At 38.1% G+C, this 12,760-nt stretch overlaps 2 protein-coding genes across 2 annotated transcripts in view; one reads left to right on the forward strand and one right to left on the reverse strand.

Annotated features, from left to right (window-relative positions):
- The window catches only part of rtf2 (replication termination factor 2), a 36,649-nt gene extending 34,839 nt beyond the window's left edge, over positions 1-1,810 (reverse strand). The window contains exons 1-3 of the mRNA XM_057845502.1: positions 1,646-1,810; positions 1,299-1,393; positions 5-98 (exon numbers count right to left, since the gene is read on the reverse strand). Of these exons, the coding sequence (XP_057701485.1) occupies positions 5-98; positions 1,299-1,393; positions 1,646-1,714 (258 nt within the window). The 5' untranslated portion in view covers positions 1,715-1,810. The remainder of the gene's footprint in view (positions 1-4; positions 99-1,298; positions 1,394-1,645) is intronic.
- The window catches only part of eya2 (EYA transcriptional coactivator and phosphatase 2), a 228,326-nt gene continuing 217,057 nt past the window's right edge, over positions 1,492-12,760 (forward strand). Inside the window, exon 1 of the mRNA XM_057845495.1 lies at positions 1,492-1,837. The gene's annotated coding sequence lies outside the window, so the exon portion shown is untranslated. The remainder of the gene's footprint in view (positions 1,838-12,760) is intronic.

A 12,760-nucleotide genomic window follows, 5' to 3' on the forward strand; every position in this document is an offset into this window, starting at 1 on the left:
ATACCTTGGTTCCTCGGATATGTGTGACAGCATCGGTGTTGGGTCTTTCAGCAGACTTATCCAGAAGGTATTCAATGATGGCATCTTTGTTATATAGCCTATAACATCAAATCACTCATTGGCTACCTTTGATAGCGATAGACATATCATACGGTCATGGTAACTCCTACGACAGAGTTAATTCGTACTACTGTACTAATCCTTCTAAAAAAAATTAGCATATTGTGATAAAGTTCATTATTTTCTGTAATATACAGATAAACATTAGACTTTCATATATTTTAGATTCATTACACACAACTGAAGTAGTTCAAGCCTTTTATTTTTATAATATTGACGATTTTGGCAAAAAAGTCAAGACAAACCAAAAATCCCTATCTCAAAAAATTAGCATATTTCATCCGACCAATACAAAAAAAGTGTTTTTTCAATACAAAAAAAATATGCACTCAATATTTGGTCCTTTTGCAGAAATGACTGCTTAAATGCGGCGTGTGGCATGGAGGCATTCAGCCTGTGGCACTGCTGAGGTGTTATGGAGGCCCAGGATGGCAGGATAGCAGCCTTAAGCCCAGCCACAGTGTTGGGTCTGGTGTCTCTCAACTTCCTCTTCACAATATCCCAAAGATTCTCTATGGGGTTCAGGTCAGGAGAGTTGGCAAGCTAATTGAGCACAGTAATGCCATGGTCAGTAAACCATTTACCAGTGGTTTTGGCACTGTGAGCAGGTGCCAGGTCGTGCTGAAAAATGAAATCTTCATCTCCACCGCCTATTCGCTCAGAAATTTCTTTCTGTGTCTTAGCCTCTTGCTTGAGGGTGTCAATGATGGCCTTCTGGACAGCAGTCAGGTCGGCAGTCTTGCCCATGATTGCGGTTTTGAGTCATGAACCAGGCTGGGAGTTTTTAAAAGCCGCAGGAATCTTTCGCAGGGGTTTTGAGTTGATTCGTTGATTCAGATGATTAGGTTAGTAGCCTCTTGAGAGTACCTTTTCATGATATGCTTATATTTTTTAGATCAGGATTTTGGGGTTTTCTTGACTTTTTTGCCAAAATCATCAATATCAAAACAATAAAAGGCTTGAACTACTTCAGTTGTGTCTAATGAATCTGAAATATATGAAAGTCTCATGTTTATCAGTACATTACAGAAAATAATGAACATTATCACAATGTCCTATTTTGGACCAGTATAATATCAGACATGAAAACAATTATCACTGCCATTGCCAGCAATAGACGTCCAATCCATGTAACTGGGTTTAATTGCTGTTGATGACCAAATAAAGAGGTCACTTACTTTCCCAATTCACAGGAGACGATTGGACGCTTGAGTTTCTCCTGGCTTAGGGCACAGTACTTCCATTTGGCGGCCAATTCAGCATTTTTGTCAACCTATTGGGTATTTGGAAGGCAAAACATTTGGAATAGCCAGAAACCAGATTTCAACTGACCCGTACATTTTTTCAACTTCATTTATTTCCTATTTCAAACGACGCGTTACATGTAAAAATAAAACCAAGCCTATTAAAACAGCACACAAAATCGAGTTACGCCAATTGCTTCTGATGTAAACAGCTAGCATTAGCGGTTAGCAATCTAGTAATTAACGAAATAGAGTGATTAAAAATAATTCGCGTGACTAACCTTCTCGACTTTCTTGGGACCCTTCACTAATTCGTGTCTTTTGGGGATCGTTCCACCATCACATCCCATTTTGGAAGTCCAATGGAGAAGTTGTTGTGTTGCTGAAGCTAACTAGCGTCGAGAAAGAAAACAACAAACTGACAGACTTCCGGAACTGAACTGGATATCCGGTTTCAAACGCAACGTTTAGCGGTAAGTGGATTTGTACATTGTTAAAAAATAGTGCTTGAAATAATTTTTATGCGTCATTTAATGTTAGGACCTAGCGTAAAAATGTCCCACTTTTGTTTCGTGACGTTTAGCTAGCGTGTTTGTGAGTGTACACGAATATACAATGAAGTTGTCCCGATTTACAAGATCAATTTGCATATGTAATTCAAAACACACTCGTCAGTACTATTGTTTGAGGAGAAACAAAAGGTATTTCACGAACACAAACCTATTTTGGTCTGCTATTGAATTGAACTGAATTCTACTGGCCCTTATAACTCCCAGAGATAACAGTTTTGAATATTTAATAAATTGTTTATTTCTTTATATTAGTTTTTTTATTCACAAACAAAAGTTTTCTAACCAAGAAACCTATATTTGCTTTTTTTTTCCAATCAGAAATGGATTATACACTAAAATCGATTAGACTAATTAACATTTAAAAAAAAAAAAAAAAAAAAAAAGTTTTTTTCCCCTTGAAGCCTCTGGTTAAAGAGTTTCATATCATTTTTACATGTTTAACTGTGTAGTTAGGCTTATTGTCTGTTATTTTGGAATGATAATTTAACCACTATGGAATACATTTTTATGTCCCTTTTGTCAATTGTTTTTCAGGCAAATGTTTGTAAACAGTTTATTATTATTATTTTTTTTTAATCATTAAATAATTAAAAAAAAAAAAAAAGTATTACACGTGACGTAATTTTACGGTCATTGGATAAAGAGTCACCGAGTAATATCAAACTTTCACCAAAAGGTGGCAGCAAAATACCTTTTGAGAAAATGAATAGTACGTAACAGTTTAGCTCAAAACCAATTTAGTGTAAACTTGATACGACAAATAACAATGGCCAACATTTGTTTTTCAGTTTCTGTCATAATTTTTTTCTAAATGATTGAAAAAAAATGTTGCTGATATTTTAATTTATCTGTGTTTTCTGTATGCTTTAGTTCTATAAGCTAGCCAGTCGGAAATGCATTGTGAGGATACTAATTGTTGATTATGATATCAATGTTACTGAAACAACACTACAAATAAAACCTTAATACAGCGTTAAATCTTTGTTAAATTTATATGATTTTAGTTTTAGGCTAATTTTTCAGTCATTTATTCATTTACCTGTCTGCGAAATTTGTCCTCACTGCTATACAAGTATTCTGGGAGCCTTCCCTGGCCCCCTTTCCCATAAAACCTAGTGACGCCGCCAACATGCGGTCAAAACGTTGAAGCGCTGTGTATAAGTTGAAATAACAACATCCTACTGTTGACCTCACTCCCTTTTTTCAAAGCGCATTCATCTGTGAGACATTTCGCAGTAGGTCACAAACTCCTTGATGCCTGAATGTACATTTAACTCTTTTAATGCTAATGACGGTGTTAGGCCTCCAATCATGTTGCACTTAATCATCCTTTGAATTGCAATGATTTACCACTAGTAGACGTCCAATCCTTTGGAAGTGGGAAAGTGGCAGCGAATGAACAAATTGGACGTCTATCGCCGTTAATGGCAGCTAACTACCATAATTTTCGGAGTATAAATCGCTACTTTTTTCCCTCATTTTGTATCCTCCGGCTTATAGTCCAGTGCGGCACATTGTTGATTTATTGGGTTAATAGGTGACACTTTATTTGATAGTGGCATCACAAGACTGCCATAAGATAGTCATAATTATGACATGACACTATCATGGGCATTGAATGAACAAATACGACAGATATCATTAGGTGTCATCGGGCAAATTATGACACTAACTCCATTTATGTTCGGCTCGGATCTTTTACATCCATTCAAAAATGAGATAATTTGTCGGATGACATAAAATGATATCTGTCGTAAGCATTTATTAATGCTCATGGCAGTGTCATGTCATAATTATGATGGTCTTATAGCACCACTGTCAAATAAAGCGTTGTTACCAAATACCATAACTAGCAATTAATGAAACAAATTAATTGTAACTCTTCACAAGCTTTTCACACACTGTTGCTGGTATTTTGGCCCATTCCTCCATGCAGCTCTCCCGTAGAGCAGTGATGTTTTGGGGCTGTCGTTGGGCAACACCGACTTTCAACTCCCTCCACAGATTTTCTATGGGGTTTAGATTAGATCTGGAGACTGGCTAGGCCACTCCAGCACCTTGAAATGCTTCTTACGAAGCCACTCCTTTGTTGCCCTGGCTGTGTGTTTGGGATCATTGTCATGCTGAAAGACCCAGCCATGTCTCATCTTTAATGCCCTTGCTGACGGAAGGAGATTTTGACTCAAAATCTCTCGATACATGGCCCCATTCACTCTTTCCTTTACACAGATCAGTCGTCCTGGTCCCTTTGCAGAAAAACAGCCCCAAAGCATGATGTTTCCACCCCCGTGCTTCACAGTGGGTATGGTGTTCTTCGGATGCAATTCAGTATTCTTTCTCCTCCAAACACGAAAACCTGTGTTTCTACCAAAAAGTTCTATTTTGGTTTCATCTGACCATAACACATTCTCCCAGTCCTCTTCTGGATCATCCAAATGCTCTCTAGCGAATCACTGACGGGTCTGGATGTGTACTTTCTTCAGCACGGGGACACGTCTGGCAGTGCAGGACTTGAGTCCCTGGCGGGGCATTGTGTTACTGATAGAAGTAGAGGTGGGAATCTTTGGGCACCTAACGATTCGATTACGATTCAGAGGCTATGATTCGATTATAAATCGATTATTGATGACCCCCCACCCCCGCTATTAGCTGCTAATGTTTTGTACATTAGTTACAAAAACAAAAACAAAAAATTTTTTTAAAAAGCCTCGCAGGCTTAAATAAACGACTATTTCAGTATCAAGTTGACAGTTAAAAACAATAAATAATATACTCAAATCCCCATTCTCTATCAGCAGCTTTAAACTACATTCAATTAATTTAATGTTGTCAATCTAACCGTTAAAGTTGTTAAAATTGCTCGTTATTCCATAATTTCCCTTTTGTCTACTTTCGACACGTGAAAGTTTTAAAACTATTTTAAAGATAGATTCAAGTCAATATTTTACCGATTTAGGAGTATTTTAGATAAAAAGTTTATTAGGTTCGCTTGGAAGGTTCACTACAACAGCCTTGCAGGGAAGTCTACTGCTTTAAGATGGCGGCCGTTTACTAACGCCCGCATCTATCTTTCTCTACATGTGCTGCTATCGCCACCGAGTCTATTCTACATCTAGTCCTATATAAATATGATATCTACCTTAACATTATGTATTGTGGACGTACTTTGTTGCAGCTTTCGGCAGCAGTCAGGTATGCATTTGTTTTTTTTTATTTCGCGGCATGAGTTGAGCTAGAGCCGTGAGTTGAGCATTGGCATTACACGAGGGGCCGGTGATGATGTTTAGCTACTCTCGCTCCGTTCCTCATTGCGTCCCGAAGACCGCGCGGCGCGCTGAGTGTGTTTTACTTCCGCTTTACTTGACATATTTCAATAATCGGAATTTGGATGTTTGTGAATCGTTCTCGAATCTTCCACGGCCGAATCGCAAATAATCTAAGAATCGGAAATTTCACACACCTCTAGATAGTAGCCTTTGTTACTGTGGTCCCATCTCTCTGTAGGTCATTCACTAGGTCCCCCCGTGTGGTTCTGGGATTTTTGCTCACCGTTCTTGATATCATTTTGATGCCACGGGGTGAGATCTTGCATGGTGCCCCAGATCGAGGGAGATTATCCGTGGTCTTGTATGTCTTAAATTTTCTAAGAATTGCACCCACAGTTGATTTCTTTACACCAAGCGTTTTATCTATTGCAGATTCAGTCTTCCCAGCCTCGTGCAGGTGTACAATTTTGTCTCTGGTGTCCTTCGACAGCTCTTTGGTCTTGGCCATAGTAGAGTTTGGAGTGTGACTGACTGAGATTGTGGACAGTTGTCTCTTAAATTCGTCAAACCTTTTCTTTTATCCCAGGCAATAGCAGGTGGTTTTATTTACCTGACATGTTTCGGCGAGAACTTCCGGCTTCGTCAGAGGGTTACTGATGTTGGTCTGACGCGTCTTTATCAGCTGATGGATGAAGGCGTGACTCACGCCCTCTGCTGCCCATTCACTCTTCCAAGATGCTGTTCCAGGTCATAGAGAGCATGTATGCCCCCTCATCCCTGTTGATGGTCCTCGGGCCCCGCTTGCGGATCTCAATGGCCTCCCTGATCCAGCGCTGATGTTTATTTTCTTCGGTGCGGATGACTCTGGCCTTTTCCCAGTCCATGATGTGGTTTTCCCTTTTGCAGTGATCGGTGATGGCTGATTTGTGATGTTCTTGTTGTGATTGTTCTTTTATTGCCCTTGTTTATCTCATTGTTGTCTCCTTTTCACATTCCTTCTTGTGTTCTGTTTTTCATGTAATGAAGCTTCTCCCTGTCTCCCCGATGTATGATTTATTGCATGATTTGCATGGAATTTCATATATTGAGGTGTCTTTTGTACCGATAATGCGTTAAACAGGTGCCATGAATAAAGGTAACGAGTGGAGCCTCGTTAGACCTCGTTAGAAGAAGTTAGACCTCTTTGACAGCCAGAAATCTTGCTTGTTTGTAGGTGACCAAACACTTATTTTCCACTCTAATTTGGAAATAAATTCTTTAAAAATGAAATAATGTGATTTTCTGTTTTTTTCCACATTCTGTCTCTCATGGTTGAGTTTTACACATGTTGACAATTACAGGCCTCTCTAATCTTTTCAAGTAGGAGAACTTGCAGAATTGGTAGTTGACTTATTTGCCCCACTGTATTGTTTACAGGGTTTTATATACACTTTTTGAGATTATAATATTCACCCCAAAAAAATGTATGGTAGAAATGGGGGAGGGGGAGTGACACTATTTTGTGGTTTTTCACTTCATGCGTTTGGTTCTGGCCCTCATTAACAGTGATAATTGAAGAATGACTGTATTTGTTGAAGGTAAATTCAGGCATCGAGGGGTTAAACCCCAGGCGAGTAAGTGACATTAGGCCTGCTTTCAGGCCCGCCATCTCAAGATGAAAGTTTCCTTCCAAGACAGTCGAATGAGAGCCTAATGAGATCTACTTCCTGTGCCTCACAGCCTGCAGATTGGTTTACTATCGATGTCCAAGAGCAAGCATTAGTTTGGGGAATACCTTTCCTCTACGCAGACGTCTGTTGACGGCATGAGTGATAATCTGCCCGGGCGGGAAAAGAAAAAGCACCACGTCGTCGTGCTTTGCTTTGGCCCGTGGATGACATTTTCCACTAATGTGCCTGCTCAGCAAAGTTGAACCAAATTAATACATTTAGGCAAAAAGAAATCTTTTTTGCCGCATCTGCTTTCGATTGGCTCTTCCTGTCATTTTTAAATCTTGTTAAGCATCTGATTGAATTTCCGCACTTTCTTACACGTGGCTAAATGTTTCTTATGGATTTTCATTAGCGGATAGAGCTGGAGCTCTGTTGGCAAACTGTCTGAGAGAGGACTGAGAAACAAAGTTGTGACGCCCAACAGTGGGTAGTAACACGTTACATTTACGCTGTTACATTTACTTTTTGAGAAAACTTTGCACACACAACAGTTGTTTTTTTCTTTATTCTACACATTCTACATATTAGATTTGACTTTATTACCAGTTTCACCACTGAGACGTTGCAACAATAATCACATGGCTCCATGATACCAGTCAGAGGTAACAATACAGTCACATAACCACACACATGCTTGCAGTCGGAAGGCCTATGATAGCGCCTGCCTGGTCAATCACGAGGCGTCTTTAAAGCGCCGTAAAAATTAAACTGTTTGATATAGAGTCAACATTACTCGACAGCACGGATTTCAATCTCGCTCCCAGTTTTTATTTGGCAGCCATAGAACACGGAAAACCGGAGAATTGATCGTTTTTATTTCATGGTGGGAATTTTTTTTTCTCCACGAGAGGGCACTCATACCTTTTGGTTGGGTGATTTTTCATTCCTGTAAAAAATGTCTAGTCTGAATTCCATGATATTTGTGTATTTTTTTGGCCTAACGCAGTCATGTAATAGCTTATAGTACAGTATAATACCGTATTGTCCCGAATATAAGACGGTGTTTTTTGCATTGAAATTAGACTGAAAAAGTGAGGGTCTTCTCATATTCGCGGTCTAGACATTATACCCATTCACGACGCTAGATGGCGCCAGATATCATTGAAGTGATGTTCTGTCATGACATATCTTAGCTACTCTCAAGTTTAACCAGTTTGCATTATTTTATTGCAATGTTTTTCCTTATTCAGATTTGTTTCAAGACTACATACAGTTAGAGTTAGACTTCACTTTGATGGTTAATGCAGTTATTGCAATGTTGTTGTTTTATCACAATAGACTGGTTTATTTACATTTCAAAAACCAGAAGCCATTCATTTAGGAATGTGATTGCACTTTAGTTTACATATTTAAATGTTCAGATATTAAGATTTGAATGAGGCAAAATAACATGCTTTTTTCTCAAATATACTGTTATAATCATGTTTCAGATGTACTGTAATTATTTTCTGTATAAAAATTAATTTGGTGTTCAAAAAGTCTTTTTTCAAACTTGAGCCTTGAAAAAGAGGGGGTCGTCTTATAATCAGGGCCGTCTTATATTTGGGCCAATATGGTAAAAACAGTTTATATACTGTAATTTTCAGATCATAAGCCGCTACTTTTTTCCTTTATTTTGAATCCTGCGGTTAATAGTCCAGTGCGGCTTATTTGTTGATTTATTTGGGTTAATAGGAAACGCATGCCTCCTAGCATGCATTGGAGTGCTACAAATGTGAGTAACGATAAAAATTCATGTTCTGTGCTATTCATTCAGTTACTGTTCCAGTTGTTTCATTAATTGCTACTTATGGTATTTGATAACACTTCATTTGACAGTGGTGTCATAAGACTCATAAAACCGTCGTGATTATGATATGACACTATCATGGGCATTACTGAATGCTTATAACAGATGTCATTAAATGTCATCTGGCAAATTATGTGAGTAACTCCATATATGTCCAGCTCAGATCTTTTACATCCATTCAAAAGTGAGATAATTTGCTGGATAATACTAAATGACATCTGTTATAAGCATTCATTAATGCTCATGACAGTGTCATTATAAAATTATTATTTTTTAATGACAGTCTTATGGTGCCACTGTCAAATAGTGTTACCGAATACTATAACTAGCAATAATGGCATGTTCAACAACAAAAGTGTTTACAGCAGGTGGCAGCAGAGGTTGACTGTCTCCCCCTAGAGAGCAGTGATGGCCAAATTAAGCTTCTTAAAGCAATGAAGCTTTGCAGCCAATTGATTCAAAGCGTCATGGTGGTTCATTTGGTCTTATGACAGTCGTATGATGCCGCTGACAAATAAATTGTTCCCGGTTAATATCTTTTGGTGTAAATATCCCATAATACAGTGAGGACAGCTGTGGCTTATATTTTTATCGCATTCTTATTTGTTTATGTCTATGTCTTAGTTTGTCTAACAAATGCCATTTTCATGTCACATTTGGCGGGTGGCGGCTGATAGTCAGGTGCGTCTTATTGTGCGAAAATTACGGTAAATGACGTTTTGAGAAAAAAATTATACCATTGTTTAAAAAAAAAAAAATCAGACATTGTAAGCAATTACTTCCAATGTTACTCAGTTTTTGAGTATTATTTTCATCGAACTCTTCTTGTACACGAGTAAATTTTTTGGATGAATTTTACTTGAGTAATATTTTGATTGACACTCATGTTGATTGAGTCATTATTTTGGCTACTCTACCTACCTCTGGTTGTGGCAATAATTTGACTTTCTGTTCATTCATTCGCCCTTCCCAGTCAAAATGCATTGGACATCTAGCGCTGTCAATAATTAGTTAAGCATGTCAAAGGTGTTCCACAGGGCTCAATCTTAAAGCCGCTGCTCATCTTAAAAATGAACAACAGGAAAAACTATTCACCTTCTTGGCGAATCTAGTAAAACTCTTTAAACAGCTATTATAATGCCCCCTACTCCTTGAACTAAGAAAAGTTGCTGTTTTCTTGCGCAACAATGAAAAATAAATGCATTGTTGCTTGGGACTATAGTAAATATGCTTGCCGCTTTTCACGTCCTGACAGAGTCTACACCCTCCCATTTTGTGCTTGCCGTGGGCCGCTTTTGACACTGAGTTGCCGGTAGGGGTGTGCCATCTTAACACCCCACGATTAGATTCGATTACGATTCAGGGTGCTACAATTCGATTCTTGAACGATGATCACGGTATTGACAATGATCACGGTTATCACGATTATCACGATTATCGATGTATCGTACATTACTAATTAATAAAGTAGACAAACAAAATTTTGTCCATTATTTATTTTAAATATCCGAATGATTCAACAGGAACGATGGAAACATGCCCATACAACAAAAAGCTGCCCTTAAGCTGCTTTTTTATTTATTTATTTTTACAAGAAAGTGCAAAACATTAACCATTTTAAAGGGAGTACTTATTTCTCTCAACTATACAATAAAATTTACACAGGTGGAATGAATTCCACATTTTCTGGAAACAAAGTGTCTTTAGAAATAAGACTTCTTCTAACCAATATACTTTGTTTTCACAGATTTCTGTACTATTTCACATGTTTATAGTGTTACCGCTGTACTTAATCATGGTTTTACACGTTCTGCATATGAAATACACGTTAGCAAATTAGCTTGGCGCTCGGTGCTAACTAATAACACCTCAAAAACAACAACAATAAAGGCTAAACAATACAAGAGGGTTCGTGTACTCACCTCTTATAGACGCACACGGGTCTTAGCAACACACTCAGGACATTTTTCAATTGACATGACTTGAAACTACAGCTGGACATCTGAAAGACGAGGAGCAACGAACTATCTCTCTTCCCCTCTCGCTCTAAAAAATAACATGCACAGAAGCGCTACCGCCTGTCTCATACCTGCCTATCTCATACACAAATTTATTTTCCAGTCTTTTGAAAAGGAGTAAATCTTTCGCTCAGTAACCGGCAACGTTGTGCGTGCGTACGTTAAAGGTGTCCGGGCGGCAAACGTGTCTTGAATTTCATTCCGCTACGAGCGGCTGTCATAAAGTTAGGAGGGAAAATCCTCGTTTTTGAATCTTTATGAATCGTAATCGAATCGTCACGTGTGTCGAATCGCGATGCATGTAATAATCGATTTTTTTGGAACTCCCTTAGTTGCCGCTTGTGTGGAACAACCTTTAAGCACGTTAAAGGTGTTCCACAGGGCTCAATCTTAGAGCCCCTGCTCAACTTAAATGGCGTACCGCACGCAGGCTATTTTTAGACCGTGACGTCGCATCGTAAAGCAGAAGTAAAGGCGAAGTGGGACATTATAGACCCGCCCTCGCATTGACCCAACGTAATTAGTGCTACTTTTCTCCGGTAATCTTTCAAAAACGAACATGCCGATCACGCATTGCTTTTTTGGAACTTGTAGAAACGACTCTAGACATTACGACACATGAGGATGTTTTCGTCATACGTTTCCGGAAACCAAAAACTCGGGAAGAAAAAATGTGAAGACCGAATCAACTTGCGCGGACTTTAACACCAGCTCGGCGAATCCATTCACGTTTCATATGCAGTAAACATTATGTTGGGTTGGCATGGTCTTTCAGAGGACAAAGAGGTAAGCCATTTTTATATTTTTAACTTATTTTTTTAGCGTAACGTTGTGCCGCACTGCTTCTGTCTGACAATGAATGACCTGAAAAGAATTACAATGGTATCTGACTGCCACTGTTACCGTTTCTGTTATATATATATATATATATATATATATATATATATATATATATAAATTTAGGGCTGTCAAACGATTAAAATTTTTAATCGAGTTAATTACAGCTTAAAAATTAATTAATCGTAATTAATCACAATTAATCGCAATTCAAACAATCTATAAAATATGCCATATTTTTCTGTGAATTATATATATATTCTGTAAAATAAATTGTTGGAATGGAAAGATAAGACACTAGATGGATATATACATTCAACATACGGTACATAAGGACTGTAGTAGGCATTTCACTCTACTGTCATTTAAATCTGTCTATGCTGTCCTCACTCCGAAGCGTCTACTTTTTCCAAAGCTAGACAGCTAGTGAACGACGCCTCAATAATCAGACTTCTTCCTTTTTCGTCTGATTTATTAATAAAATGGCCTCAAACCACTGTCCTCTTTAGACCGTCTTAAAACAACCCAAAAAAAAGTACACAAGCATTGCATTAGCAACAACGTTAGCTTAGCACGCTATACAGGTTCACTAAACATAAACAAAAAGCGTCTCATACAAAAAATATAACATTTCGCTTACTAACATAATATGTACATTCTTTACAACAACCATACTTACGGACAAATATTGTCCAAGGATCATATAAGCACAACAGAGACGTCGTGCAGCCATAATGAACTGGCAAGAAATCAATAAACCTTGTCGCAAAGCGACCACAAGAGTTCGCTGTTAGACAGCACAAAACGCCTTGCTGTAAAGCTTACCAAAAGGCAAAATACTGTCTGAGCGGGACATGTGCGTTAATTGCGTCAAATATTTTAACGTGATTAATTTAAAAAATTAATTACCGCGCGTTAACGTGTTAATTTTGACAGCCCTAATATATATATATATATATATAAACAACTTTAGTAAGGGGGAAGTGTAAATAAATTATAGGATTAAGATGTGTTATCAATGAAAAAATTAAAAGTGTTTGTTGGCTGTCACTGAGTAGCATTTGCGATCGCTACACAAAGCTAACTAAATTACCCCCAAGAACGGTAAGAGACGTAGGACAACCAGAGGATATATAAGAAAGACAGGACTGATGGTAAAGGATAGCTTGTTGAAACAGGAGAATGTCATTGTCAGTCGCGTC

Source organism: Corythoichthys intestinalis, chromosome 9 (genome assembly GCF_030265065.1).
Source record: "Corythoichthys intestinalis isolate RoL2023-P3 chromosome 9, ASM3026506v1, whole genome shotgun sequence".
Taxonomy (NCBI): Eukaryota; Metazoa; Chordata; class Actinopteri; order Syngnathiformes; family Syngnathidae; genus Corythoichthys; species Corythoichthys intestinalis.